This window comes from Sphaeramia orbicularis, chromosome 5, assembly GCF_902148855.1.
Source record: "Sphaeramia orbicularis chromosome 5, fSphaOr1.1, whole genome shotgun sequence".
Classification (NCBI taxonomy): Eukaryota; Metazoa; Chordata; class Actinopteri; order Kurtiformes; family Apogonidae; genus Sphaeramia; species Sphaeramia orbicularis.
In genome coordinates this window covers 32,657,808-32,671,758 of record NC_043961.1, presented here as the reverse complement: position 1 = coordinate 32,671,758, position 13,951 = coordinate 32,657,808, and the positions used below count along the sequence as shown (strand labels likewise).

The window sequence follows — 13,951 nt, the reverse complement described above, 5'->3', positions numbered from 1 at the left end:
AATCACTGTTTTAGCTAACTTAAATGTAAAAATGTTATATATAACAAACACAAAACCTTCATCCATGTCTGATTTGGTGACAGTTTTGTTTTGCCTTTAATCCTTAATCAATACAAAAATCTAGTTTCTTCCTCTTAAATTAATCCCCTCCTCTCACTTCCTAGTATGGACAACCTTGGTTCCTTTCCTTGTTTCCTCTAGTCCTTTTTTGACCCCATTTTAACATCACAAGATTCTGGCAACACCAGATATTCAAAACAGACATTCTTTTTTTGCTAAAATTAATTTGTTTTTGATCATGTAATAGTTTGCTATACTATGTTGCAAATAAACATTAATTTTAGACAACATTTAGTCTATATAATGTATATTATTATGGATGGAGGCAGTAAATCCAGGTGTAGATTACTGCACAGAGTGAGAATTTGATTTTCCGTGGTCAGGATATGTACAGTCAGTCCAGCTTGTATTTACAAGGCTGACAATTAATACTGAACAAACAATAACTCAAACTATGAATAATGAAAGAGCTGCAGCATCTGAAACCGACCACAATGAACATTTGAAAGATAAACAGTACCACAGTGCTTCAGTTTCAGACTCACAGTTTGTCATGTCTTTTATGGATTGTGATTGTCTCTGTCAACTCCCCATATATTTTTTAAAGTTGCAATAAATTTAAGGCAACCCCATTTGAATTCCAGGCAACCCCACATGGGGTCCCGACCCCAAGGTTGAAAAACACTGCTCTAGTCCCTCCTACCTGAAACTGCCTCTGTTCCGTTAAGATGCATTTTAGGAACTGACACATTGTTCAAGATCCTGAGTTAAGACTCACAGGCAAGGGGATTGAGGAAAGACGAGGCGAACCCAAAATAGTAAAATGACAGGAGTTGTGTTATTCACTTTCTTATTAGCTCTGGTTTGGTGTTCAGCATCTCCTGAGGATAAGATGTGGGTGTTTTAGCTCCTATATGCATCATTTTGTCCTCTAATGACAGGACAGGCGACACACAGAAGGTTAAATAGAAGTCACAGCCTAGAAAGAAAAAGCGTAAAAGTCAAAACACTGAGTTAAGTTGAACATTGCAAAAATCAAGATCTTACCAAGTGTATTTTCTCATTTCTAGTCAAAATATCTCATCACACTTAAAATAAGACATAATCACCTAAAGAGTAACTTGTAAGTGAGATATACAAACTTATTTTGAGACAATAGATCTTGAAAATCTTAATTCATGAAATCTTACCAAGATAATTTTCACTTGTTCCATTGGCAGATTTTTTTTTTTGCTTGAATTAAGCAAAAAAAATCTTGAAACAAACAAAAAATCTGCCAGTGGAACAAGTGAAAATTATCTTGGTAAGATTTCTTGAAATAAGATTTTCAAGATCTATTGTCTAAAAATAAGTTCTTATATCTCACTGAAAACTTACTCTTTAGGTGATTGTCTTATTTTAAGTGTTATGAAATATTTTCTCTAGAAATGAGAAAATGCACTTGGTCAGATTTAGATTTTTGCAGTGAGGCTCTTCATTCATTGTCCTCATCTGTCTTTTGCACATTTTCTGTAGTTCAAGTCAATGACCTGATCCCTTTGTTTGACATGTGTTTGTGTGTCTGTGTGCAGGAGCAGTACCAGTACCTTTACAAAGCCATGCTCAGCCTGGTCAGTAACAGAGAGTGTGGTGTGAGCCCCATGCACATGGACACTAATGGGGTGGTGGTGATTGCGGATGAGTCGGACCCCGCTGAGAGCATGGAGTCGCTCGTCTGAGAACATTGTTACAGGCACTTAATTTGTAAAAATCCAAGAACTTTTCTGAGGCCTTTTTTGCCAGACTATTGATTAAATGAATAACCTTATTACTTTTTATACTGATAAAGTTTTTTGATATTTATGTTTTTGTCCTTTACTTCTTGTCTTAAATGTTATCCTGCTGAGCGTTTGCACCTGTTTTAAGTTGACGTGAGGAAAAAGCAGCTCTGTCCAGTTTGCACTATACTATCAGTGTTACTGCCTAAAAACCAGTGAGTGAAAAATGTTCGATTGAATCGTGGCGACACAACACAACACAACTGGGATCATGGACCATAATGAGACAAACCTGAAGCATGAAGACCAGGATGAGTTCAGAGGATCCATTTTCTGAAAATATAACATCACAGTGCAGCCCAGCATGCATTAAGTCACTTTGTCACCTTGATCAAACTAACTGTTTTCAGGCTCCCCTCCACATGGGTGCAGCTCTTTATCACATGAAGAGACTATTAGTCACCTAATATCGATATACTGTCCAAATATCTCACTACTGTTATGTAAAACTTGTACTTAAGGCTTATTTTGTTTAACTGTGTTACAACATCTAATGTGAACATTTATTGCTTTTTACAGGGATTTATATTGTTATATTGTTTTGTATTGTATATTATATCTTTAATAGCCAGCCAATGTCTTTTTCTTTTGTACCTTTATCTATTTGTCCACTGACCCTGGTGTAAAAAACATAATTTGGAGTTTTTGTAGCTTATTATGAATAACCTACAAATATCCACGTTTTTTTTGTTTTTTTGTTTTGTTTTGTTTTGTTTTTTTACCCCAAGTTCACATATTAACATGTCTTTATTCGCACAGCACAGTGTCTACACTAAGTTTCCACCCCGTCGGTCATTTTACGTTTTATTATTTTACACCCTTGAATAACAGTGGATGTTATCAGATTTTTACACTTACCACCAAAAATGTCAAAAATAAACAGCTACACGTTGATGTAATTTAAAGCCCCTTATGTATTGTATATTCTTCTTTCCTTTACTGAATTAGAAGCTTTCATAGCCCTCATGTTGAGTAGACAGACTGGTTTGCGTCATCGTATATATCGATCCTCCGTTTTGTCTCATTTATCTGTTTAATGATGTCGAGTTTGAGTGATGACAGGGAGGGTAAATATTCCCACTGCTAGTTCCGTCTGAATTTGTCGTCTGGACTGTGTTTTAGCCAGTCCAGGATGTTAATGATGTCTCTGAGCCGCCCCTGAGTTGTTTTCGTTTTCCGCTTGAAGTCGTTTTTGTCCGTGACAGATAAATCTTGCTGCAGTTTTTATTTGACAAAGCACAGCAGAGTGTCCTCCATGTTTTCTCTGCAGGCCCTGCATGCTTTGTCACTTTGATTCAGTCTCTCATATATTTTCATTTTTCTTGTCCTTTGGATTCTTCTCTGTGCATTGCTCCTCCTCATAAAGCTGTGACTGTAAAACACCTGGACAGGGTTTCCAATCCCAGTCTGTGGCCCCTTCAGGGCCCCCCGTCAGCCCCCGGTGGCTTCACATTCACTTTTTGAGAATGAGCTGCTGCGGGCAAATTTACAGCTATATCATATCCTTTCCTTTTCTTATTCTCAGACTAGGGATGTTCAGTGCCTTGGAAGTTTTCTGACAGTGTTTCTCTTTCAGTAAAGTTTTGACTTTTTATGTGTCTCATGAGAAACTTTTTTTTTTTTAATCAGGTCTATTAAACCTGATTAAAAAAACATCTTGATAACTCATTTAGCTGTTTATGCAAACAATCTGCAACTCTAATGATTATTTAGGTCCCACAGTAAAGGAATTAACACAAATGGATTTTTTTTTTTTCTTTTTGTGTTTTGCGATTAAAAAGGCTGATTTTGTTTAAACAAAAATCATCTAAAACAAGCATCCACTGTGTTTAAAAGGTGTAAATAAGTAAAACGTACAGTCAGTGAGGGGGTGAATCCTTTTTGTAGGTAGTGTTCTTTGTTTTTTTTTTTCTTTTTACTCGGGGTTGATGCTTTATTTGTAACCAAAGATGTGGTTCAGTGGCTCACTGGTTTTAACCTGAGATCTATTTAATCAACTCAATCTAAATTGTTAAATCTTGTACTACAGATTTCCAGTGTTGGATATGAATTTAACCAGACCTAAGCATGTTTCTGTTGTAGCCTCAGGAACTCACCGTAGAGAATCAGAGTACATGACGCTTTCCTCACACTAGACCTGAGATTGAAATTCAGATTGTAAAATGTATTTTATTTGGGCTGAAGTTCTGTATCCACACTGCTTTGTGGCTATAATTATAAGCCCTTTTCAACCCTGAATATTCCTCTCTTCATTGATTCTTGTGTAAACTGTCCACAGTGAATTCTGTGTTAATGTTTTTGTTTTTTTTCTTCTGTGAACACACACTTCTCTGCTCCAGTGGGGTTTGATAAATCCACTGAAAACTGTCCAGCATTTGGAGAGAATCAGATCTCATATCTCCCCAACAAAACATCCCTTTGCAGCAAATCTTTGATTTTTGTTCCTTTGGATGATCGCCAGCGTTCTTTGATATTTCTACAGTAATTTTAATGTGCAGTGGCTTCACATGTAAATTTGTGATCATAGAAGTTTATATTTTCATACAAAGATTTTGTTTGTACAGTGGCCCTTTAACAGATTGTACTTTGTGGAAGATTTATCATCTAAATCTCCACAGCCGTAAAAAGCTCGCAGAGCTCCATGCTTGTAATTAGACCACATTTCCCTGACATTTGCTAAATGGTCTAGGGATTCAGTATGTCAGCCTCAGTGCATTTCAGCCAGGTTGAAAATGAAGTCTATTTTGTAACTGAACATGAATGATGAAGTGGTTTTCTCCTTCATATCACACATTTATATGATGGTATCATAGCAGTATATTCCTATGATGCTGTTATATACCATATTATAGTGTAATAGTGTTATTTAATAGGTAACTTGTACTGCTATACATGAAATAAAGTCTGGGTTTGGATGCACTGCATCATTGTATTACATTAACAAACCAATGGCTGAGTTCTGACTTGTTTTGATGCTGTAGAAATCAAACATTCGACTTGTTCACCCTGACGCCCCCTGCTGTCAGCCTGACACCTTATGCACAATTGAGACTTATCTGGATGCATCACGTCTTTAGGTGCAAATGCAGCTAGTAAACATGACAGAGGATGCACATGTACAGTAATTTTTATTTCGAGGCCACAGCTCTTGCATATTACAACTGTTGGCTTTCATAAGGCAAAAGCAAGAATGAATCCACCAGCTAATTCACACAGAAAACAGAAAGCGTTTGGGGAGGGTGGGAACCCACAGGCATGCAGCGATGGCTCAGAATGCAATGTACAGCATTTTATATTTATATATATATTTATATAATATATACAAAACAACAGTGAGACCCAAACAAATGCCAGACATCTCATTCTACACAATTACAGAACAAAGACAGACCAACTTTTTTTTTAATAAAAAAAATTATTTTGCTCTTTTCTCTGTAAAAGTGCAACTCAATTAAAATAGAACCTGTTTCAAGGCCTTTTAATGTTGAAATAAAAATAGAATCTCCCAAGTTATCAAAATGGAGCTATGAGAATATTGCATCTCTATAGAGTACCCACTCTTTTAAGTTCAAGGTTCCTGTTGAACCATGTCTAATTGGTAATTGAGATGAGATCACATAGCATTGACACATGATAAAAATGCAGGTCTTGACTTACTGTTGATGTTAATAACAGTGAGTAGACAACAGTTTATCTGTAACAGCCGTAAACAAATACAGAGGTTTATTTTCAGTTTGAAGCAGTTGGCATTCACTTAAAAACAGACAAGACAAATAAAAGGGTCCACACACTCATCATCACGACAATGTACCATTAATGAATGTAGAATACGACAAAGAAGCGCCATATAGGTTTGCATTGGACAGGGACACACCTATTAATCTCACTCAACATTGTCAAACAAATGGTTCTCCATATTGCTTAGTAACACATAGAAATGAATTTAGAAATGAATGAATCAGATAGGTGCTATCTTTATCATGACACAGCTAAACTGCCAATCATGGTTATTTTTTTTTTTTTACATTTTTATTTTGAGTTTCCTCAGTATAAGTACTATTTTTTTTATAGTTATAGTTCCTTCATAGGCATTTCGAGCTGACAAAGAGGTCCTAGAGTGGCTATCTGAGTTGGTACATGCATCGGTAACCAGGCTAAAGTCAAAAGTGTGAAAGGGGTCAGGGTGAAGGGTTCAGGAACGGGGAGGGGGTCTGGAGTGTCAGTGCACAGGCTCTAGTCGTCCTCTTCATCCTCCTCATCGCTGTCCTTCATGGAGATGCCCTGCATGCCTCCTTCCCTCACTGAAGCAGTGGCCTCCTCCACAGTCAGCCTATTGCGCACTGTGTCGTACATCTTACTGTTCAGGGTGGAGTCGAGTACACCCTGCAGGCGAAAGTCCCGGTACTTTTTCTGCAGGAGGACAGTAAATCAGCACGGCTGGCATAGACACAAAGAAAATACATCAGACCTGACAGGTGTTTACTGCTCTCAGGAGGTACCTTTGTAATCCTGATAAGGATTTTTAGTTGGTAGACGTGCAGCTGCTGATCCATGCGCTCAGTGAGCCAGGTCCCCAGAAGGTTCATCGTGGCAGTGTACCATTGCTGAAACACAAACACAACACTCTCCAGCAAAACACACACTCGCACACATACTCAAGACATCATGACATAGAACTACGCTTTTAGACACACATAAAGACTGAACACCTGCAGTGTAAGACCGTAACAATTAACCTCCAAGCACCCCCATGTGTGTTTTAAGGCTTGTCGTCAATAAAACCCCTGATTATTTATGCACGTGAGGCTTCATGTGGCTGCATTTCATCTCACCCATGTGTACAGTAAATGCACAGTGAAGGAGAATTAATGTTCAGGCTTTTACCAACTTCAGAAGTTGGACACTCTTGCATTTAATGTGTCAGAAACAAATCCTTCAAAGTTGTGGTAATGCATCAGTGTTCAGAAAACACTGGAATAAATTAAAAGCTGCAGTATGTGTTTGTTTGAACTTTCCTTTTAACTGGAAATTTTTAATTTAAGACCCTATACTTGTGCTTTACCTGTTGGAACATGTAAGAATAAAACATGATGGCTGATACAGTCCCAACCTGTCTTTGTAATCTGTCATTTTTTTTTGTTTTAAATAAACTTCTATCTTTGCCAAATTAATACTTAAACATGGGGTAGGAGATGTTTTCCTGGAGCATTTTTTTTTTACTATATTAAAATTCCCTTCACACCCTGATTGCAACCAATTAATTAAATGCTCTAACACAAAAATAAAAAGTTTTAGTCACCTGTGGAACGGACAGGACTGAAAAAACACCATCAAATCATTTTAACCGGCCCATCAAAATGATTGAACGGTGATATGTCTATCAAACTCAACTGCCATTTGTCCCACCCCCCTCCCCCCTCTGTGAGTACAATCCAGTACTCTAGGGGGCGTGGCTTTGGGAGGATGTCTGAAAAAAAAGGGGTTTGGACTTTTGAATTGTGTATTTTCAAAATGTAGCTTGCTCAAACTGTTAGTCCAGCATCTCCTACCCTCCCTTTAATTATACTGATCTAAAATCAGTAGTGAAATCCAACAAACAAATGTATTTATGTTTCTATTCTACTACATTATGGAGACAGATATTGTGCTTTTTGCTCCACAAGGTTTATCTTAATTTACTGTGCAGATACATACTATTAGCTGAGACTAAAAGTCAACAAATAAATTATTTACAATTATTACTGGAAGTCTCAAAAAGTAGCACACTGTTTTTTAAAAAATATCAAGAAAACTGCTAGAAACCTGTAGGAAAGTCTCATGCATGATTTAGAGGGTGTGTATCACAGGTGTCTCCCATAGATCAACATCAGATTCACTTTTTTGTCCCACAACGTAGGGTAATATATGCTTTGGGTGTCCATCTGGGCTGCATCCACACAAACCCAATTAAAACACACTGAATGTACATGAAGGACGCAGAGAAACATTAAAAAAACATGGAAGTCATGGTTATTTTACACTGATTAAAAACACGAAACTTCACACTTTTAAGTTACTTTAACGGAAACACTGAAGCCAAAATGTGAAGCGTCCCCCCTCTGTTTTACATGAGTCGTGCTACACCTCTTTCTATTTCCAGTTTCACTCAAACATTGACTTTTATTTTAATGTTGGTCATACCCTGATGAAGAGCAACACTGTATTTAACAGGCAAACAAAAGATTCTCATTCAACCATACTGCCATCTTTTTCACCTTCGTCACCTTCGACTGGACCCAGAATTATCCCTTTGTGAGTTCAGCTCACAGAGACATTGTTCTGCAGTGGTTCTGGAGAACAGAACAGGTTGCTTGAAAAGGACCAATCAAACAAAATGTGCTTGGCAGGTCGACCAAAAAATCAGGGTTGAAGTGGGACTGAATCAGGTTTGAGTTGCAGTAAAATAGGAACGTTCTGGATGAATGGTCTTTTTTGTCTGCCTGTTGCTCTATATCAGGAAATAACAAATACTGCAATCAAAAACACATTTAAGAGAAATTGAAAATAGTAACTGGGGTTTCATGAGACACGCACAGTCACAAAATGGAGGAGGTTCACATTTTAATGCCACATTCTGTACAGAATCGACTGAAAAATCCTTTTTTTATATAAGAAACACCTGGGATGTGGACCTTCTTTATCATACATGCTGCTTTATTTCCTCTCCAGTTTTCTTGAAATGTAGGAAAAGACAGAGTTTTGTTTGTTTGTTTGTTTGTTTGTTTGTTTTCTTTAATGTTGTTTTGAGACGCTCTGTACAGTTACTGAACAGCCCACTATTACCAGCTACAACAATACAGGTGGACGTATTAATGCATAAATAATTACAATCTAGAGCAGGGGTGTCAAACTCATTTTAGTTCAGGGGCCACATTCAGCTAAATTTGATCGGAAATGGGCCGGACCAGTAAAATAATAACATAATAATATATAAATAATGTCAACTCCTAACTTTTATCTATGTTTTAGAGCGAAAAAAGTAAATTTACTCTATGAATAGGTTTACATCTACAAACTATCCTTTCAAAAGATGTGAATAACATGAACAAACTGAAAAAATAAGTGTAATTTTAACAATATTCTGCCTCAGTTTATCATTTACACATGTACATTATAACTTACAGATCACAGTGGATCTACAAATACACAAAACATTTAATAACAGGCAGAATATTGTTAAAATTGTACTTGCTTCTATTAAGACATTTCAGGTTATTTGCATTTTTTGCAAAATTATACTTTGTTTTAGTGTAAATACATGAAAATATTTACATTTACAAAAAGAAACAATTGGAGTTGTCATTATTTATATGTTATTATGATAGTATTTTACTGAATCCTGCCCACTTTAGATTGAATTGGTCTGAATGTGGAACCTGAAGTAAAAGGATTGTTAATATCTTAGTATAATTTTTGCATTTCACAAATTTATCCCACGGGCCGGATTAGACCCTTTGGTGGGCCGGATTTGGCCCCTGAGCTGCATGTTTGACATCTGTGATCTACAGCTATATGTTACTCTGAAATGGGCCACTCTGCAGTTTTACTTTTGATATTTTAAGTGTATTTTAATGAATGTTAGATTTGTACTTGCACATTCACATAGGAGAGTATTTTTACTCTTTTGTACTGCTTCTTTGTCCTTCTGAGAACTTCTTCCACCACTGTCAAAAATCTCCAACTTTTGTACACATCTGCTGATTTTTTTTATAGTTCATGTTTCTAAACACATAGACACACATACACACCAAGAGTTTAACATCCACACCCAGCGTGCGTTTAGAGCACTCTGAAGAAGCTGCAAAGAGGCATTTTAGAAGAATTTACTCATACTAGTGTTACATGTATCGGTAACACTAGCATACTGAAAATAAAAGAGCAGAAAGACATAAAGCACAGACAGATTTACAGTGTCTGTCTGAACTTGTAATCACCTTGTGAAATACAAAAGAAAATGCTCTCCGCGTCAATATTTTACAAGAGCTCTGCTGTTAGAACTTGCATGGCCCATCAGTTACTGAAGGCAATTACTTAGCCTTTATTTATAATTTATTATGGTAAAAATGTGAGCTACATTTAAAACCCCCTATGCTGAAGATAGAAAACTACTATGAGGGATTGAAATTATAGTTTTGACAAGAGTTCATTAGCAAAAGAAAAATAGAATGGGAGTGAGTAAATGGTTAGCAGGCAGGGAGCAGCGGTGCTATTTTCTTGTACCCTTTCTCTCGTTAGCTTTGGGCGACTTTCCCAGACTGTGTATATTTAAAGTTACAAGAGAACAGCACCAACGTCTAATAGAAACAGTTGTCATACCTCCGATGTGAAGAAAAGAAGTCAACTTTAAACATGTGAGTAGGCAGGAATGCAAAAGAAGGCTTATTAGGCCCGAATTACAAGTGTGAGGGTTAAATTTGTTTGTCTGTCGAGATTTAGTTGAGGTTTAGATCAGGATTAGGTGAATGGTTGTAAGCTTTGAACTTGAGGCCGGATATGCAGATGCCTGTCCACTTCACAGTCGAGTTGAGCGTGCAGTGCATGCAGACCTCGCAGGTGGGTGGGTGGCAGAGTACGTGCTAAGGAAGACTGCTCTATGTGCAAATGAGGCAGAACTCTGAGGAGGAGGGTCATGCTAGAAGATGTACACAGGAAGATTATTTGACTCTAAAATCATGCCAACCAACATAATGTGATAAAACAACGCAACGCAACACTAGAGATAAGTGCCACTTTTTGAATAGAGGAGGCAGCAGGAATGGAGTTAATCAGAAAAGAATCAAGAGGAGATCCAAAGGATTGAAATAAACCAGTGAAAGAAAGAGAGATAAAGTAGAGCCTATGCAACATCTAGTAGTTCACATGCATGCAGATGGATGGATGGAAATGCATTCAAATGAAAGCGAAAAACACTGACACCCTTGAACTGAAGAAGTGTATTCTAAAACGCTGCTAAAACTGAGACATTCAGAGATTGAAAATCATCAGAAGAGTTTAACATGACAGTGCTGAGTAGGATTTCGGAGCACACAGGGAAACTTGGCACAGGAGGAGACAAAAGGGGAGCCAGTGTGGACCTCAAAGACAGAAGCAGACCCACTTCACAACACTCCTCACTCCAGCACACAAAATCAGATTTATCTGGCACAGGACTCCCGCTTCTACATCCGAAAAACAAAAAATACAAAACCAAAAAGGGGAGACTTTGTGGTACCTTTCAGACATAAGTATTCACATCAGCGCCTCACAGAACTGAGACTCTCTCAAACACACAAAGCCGTCACACGCCTGCAGAGACACCGGTCTGTACAAATAGTTTCTGAATGACATGAAGCACACACATCACAGCATTATGTGTCGTTCAAATCACACATGGAGGACACATTGCTGTCAATGTATCCCGGTAGGATTATGTTTTGGTAAGACAGTGCTCTCTTAACCCTCTGACACACTGGTTCCCAACCTTTTTCACCAGCAACCATTCATCTATGAAGTGGGAAAGTGATGTTTCCCTCATAGATCTGTTTTTATGGTATTTTACTGCACCAGCCGCAGGATGTGTTAGAGAAAATGTAACTGCGTTTGGACTTGTGACATAAATCAGCCTTCAAAACAGATCTGAAAAGTGGTAAAGATAGAAGTATGGTATAAGTACAGAAAAAGGTAGTATTAAAATATAACAAACTGATTTTTTATTATATGTTGGAAAAGAGAGTCGAGGTCTTGCTCCTTCTGATGTGCATCATGAGACTTAACTTCAGGAAAAAAATTGTATTGCAGTCAGTGGCGAGTCACGAATATTTTTTTCATCCTTTCTGAATCATGCGTCATTTCCACATATGATGTTTACCAATTTAAAAGCTAATTTTGGTGAAGTGTATTATGTGCAACAAAATCCATTTAATTGTTAAACACAAAACTAGATGTTTATTTACTATCTTTACCACAGACCACAACTTTCTTTTAAAGTGACATTTATCATATGTGTAAATGGAGGCAAAATTCAAATAGAATGAAAATATTATTAGTCTCTCGTCACTGAATGCCGTTAATATTTTTCCGAGGTTAAGTCCTGAAGGGGCGGGACCTCAGCTCTCTATTACAGTCAAACAGCTGGTGCAAAGACAAAAGTAATAGACAAAAAAGTACAAATTTGCCAAAAAGGTCATTAACTAGGATTAATTTTTATCATTCCGAGTGTTTTTCTTGTGAGCGCTTGGTGAAGCCTGTAATGTCAGGTTGAGAACCACTGCTCTAACAGACAAAGGGGATACGACATGTCAGCCTCTGAGTTTGACATCATTATGTCAGGACCATCCAGCAGTGCATCTCTCACCCAGCATTTTCAGTTCACAGAGAAATAGCATGGGTGCTCCACTGTGGACTGGGTCAAGAGCGCTGAGTGTTATTTCTCCTGGAGGCTGACATGCTTTATGTAGAAGGTATCTGAAAGCACAGAGTGGCGTGGTTAGCTCAGACATGTACAGTATGTTGGTGCGCTATCATGGCATCACTATGGAGAGTTGTTCTGTTCTTTCCAGAGAGCACTGCTTTAGATAATCCTTTCTGAGGATGCTTTTATGGACTCTTTGTAAATAAAAGTTTCCTTTTTTTTAAGACACAAAGGCCCAAAAGCACTGTGGCAATGCACAACAGAATGCAGAGGGCAGCAGCTGAAGTTCAGAGAGTAGAGAGAGAGAGAAAGAAAGAGAGAGAGAAGAGAAGAGGGATAGAGGATCTGAAAGCCTCTTCTGCCAGGCTGACATACACTTCCTGGTTTTCAAAATGGGACTTATCCCTCTCTGCCCTGCTGTTTTGCCACATTTTGGAAGGCCCCTCCCTTCTTGTGAGGAGGAGACGGCATCTTACTTACATCAAATAACCTTTCTATATACACCTCCTCATTGACCTTATCACGAAGCATATCCTGAGAGTGGCGCACAAAGGTCACATAGCCATCGGCCACGTCCATTCCTGGCTTCTGTAAAACACAAACACAGCGGGCTGAATCATAGTTTGTGTTACCAAAAACATGTATTAAAAAGGGCAGGAGAGGAAAAACACTAGGTAATAAAAATGAACAGCATGAAGTTGTATCAGGTAATCAGACAGGCTCATGGTCACACAGATGAGTAACTCACAGGTACATCCACATATTTTGAGGCAGCTTTCACCTGAAATCAGAGTGAGAATGTCAACAAGTTAAAAATAGAAATGCTCTATCAACATGGATTTGAATAGAAAACACTCCAGATTGATTCCATGACAAAATGGTATCTTTAATCTTAGCTAACATTGAGAAGATTTTTACTTTTTTTTCTTAGAATGTTTGGATACTGAACCCTAAACATCACAAAGTAAAAAAAGAGAAGTCACGGTTGGTTTGTTGTATATATATTTTTTTTTGTATTGTGTCTGTGTGGTTTCTTCTGTCTAAGTACATGTTTATGTAAATGTATAATTTAAAATGAAAAAAAAAAAAAAAAAAAAGAGAAGCCACATCTTACCGTGAATGAAAGGAATGAGGAGAAGAGAGTGCCCTCGTCATATCTGGAAATCTTTGCCAAAACACCTTCCAGAATTGCAACAAACTGTGGAAAAAAAGCAAATGACGCTCTATATTCATGACTAAAAAGTTCATATTTTTTTATATTTCACAAACTTATACAGTGTTTAGTCTAATTTGCAGTCATACCTTTGCAACCAGGAGCTGGATCATGTCCTTCACGCTTTCCTCGATCAGATCGTCTATTTGGGAGTGGAACTGTTTCTGCAGAACAGGAGAGAATTTAAAGTGTCAATACAATAATCTTATTGCCAACATAAAAGAAATCTGTAAAGCAACACTTTACATGAAGATACACGTTAACCACTAGTTGTTTATTAGCCCACATATTGACAACATTTTTTGCTTTTTATTTGTCATTGTAAAGCACTGTTAATACAACTACTGGGCCACTGACTAACTGTTTTCCTTCACTAACCTGTTAATGCACTTATTGAGTCTAAATGAGGAGTTATTGTGCATTAACTAGAAC

The 13,951-nt window shown here is 37.5% G+C and overlaps 2 protein-coding genes across 11 annotated transcripts in view; one reads left to right on the top strand and one right to left on the bottom strand.

Moving 5' to 3' along the window:
• ca16b (carbonic anhydrase XVI b) overlaps positions 1 to 4,801 on the top strand; it is an 83,098-nt gene extending 78,297 nt beyond the window's left edge. Inside the window, exon 28 of the mRNA XM_030134397.1 lies at positions 1,632 to 4,801. Within this exon, the coding sequence (XP_029990257.1) occupies positions 1,632 to 1,778 (147 nt within the window). The 3' untranslated portion in view covers positions 1,779 to 4,801. The remainder of the gene's footprint in view (positions 1 to 1,631) is intronic.
• Positions 4,802 to 4,986: 185 nt separating this feature from the next.
• Positions 4,987 to 13,951, bottom strand: part of cadpsb (Ca2+-dependent activator protein for secretion b) — a 71,127-nt gene continuing 62,162 nt past the window's right edge. For all 10 annotated transcript variants that reach the window (XM_030134385.1, XM_030134395.1, XM_030134386.1 and 7 more), the window contains 6 exons: positions 13,609 to 13,683; positions 13,421 to 13,504; positions 13,055 to 13,087; positions 12,787 to 12,894; positions 6,377 to 6,481; positions 4,987 to 6,287 (listed from right to left, as the gene is read on the bottom strand). In XM_030134385.1, coding sequence (XP_029990245.1) covers positions 6,111 to 6,287; positions 6,377 to 6,481; positions 12,787 to 12,894; positions 13,055 to 13,087; positions 13,421 to 13,504; positions 13,609 to 13,683 — 582 coding nt within the window. In that variant the 3' untranslated portion in view covers positions 4,987 to 6,110. The remainder of the gene's footprint in view (positions 6,288 to 6,376; positions 6,482 to 12,786; positions 12,895 to 13,054; positions 13,088 to 13,420; positions 13,505 to 13,608; positions 13,684 to 13,951) is intronic.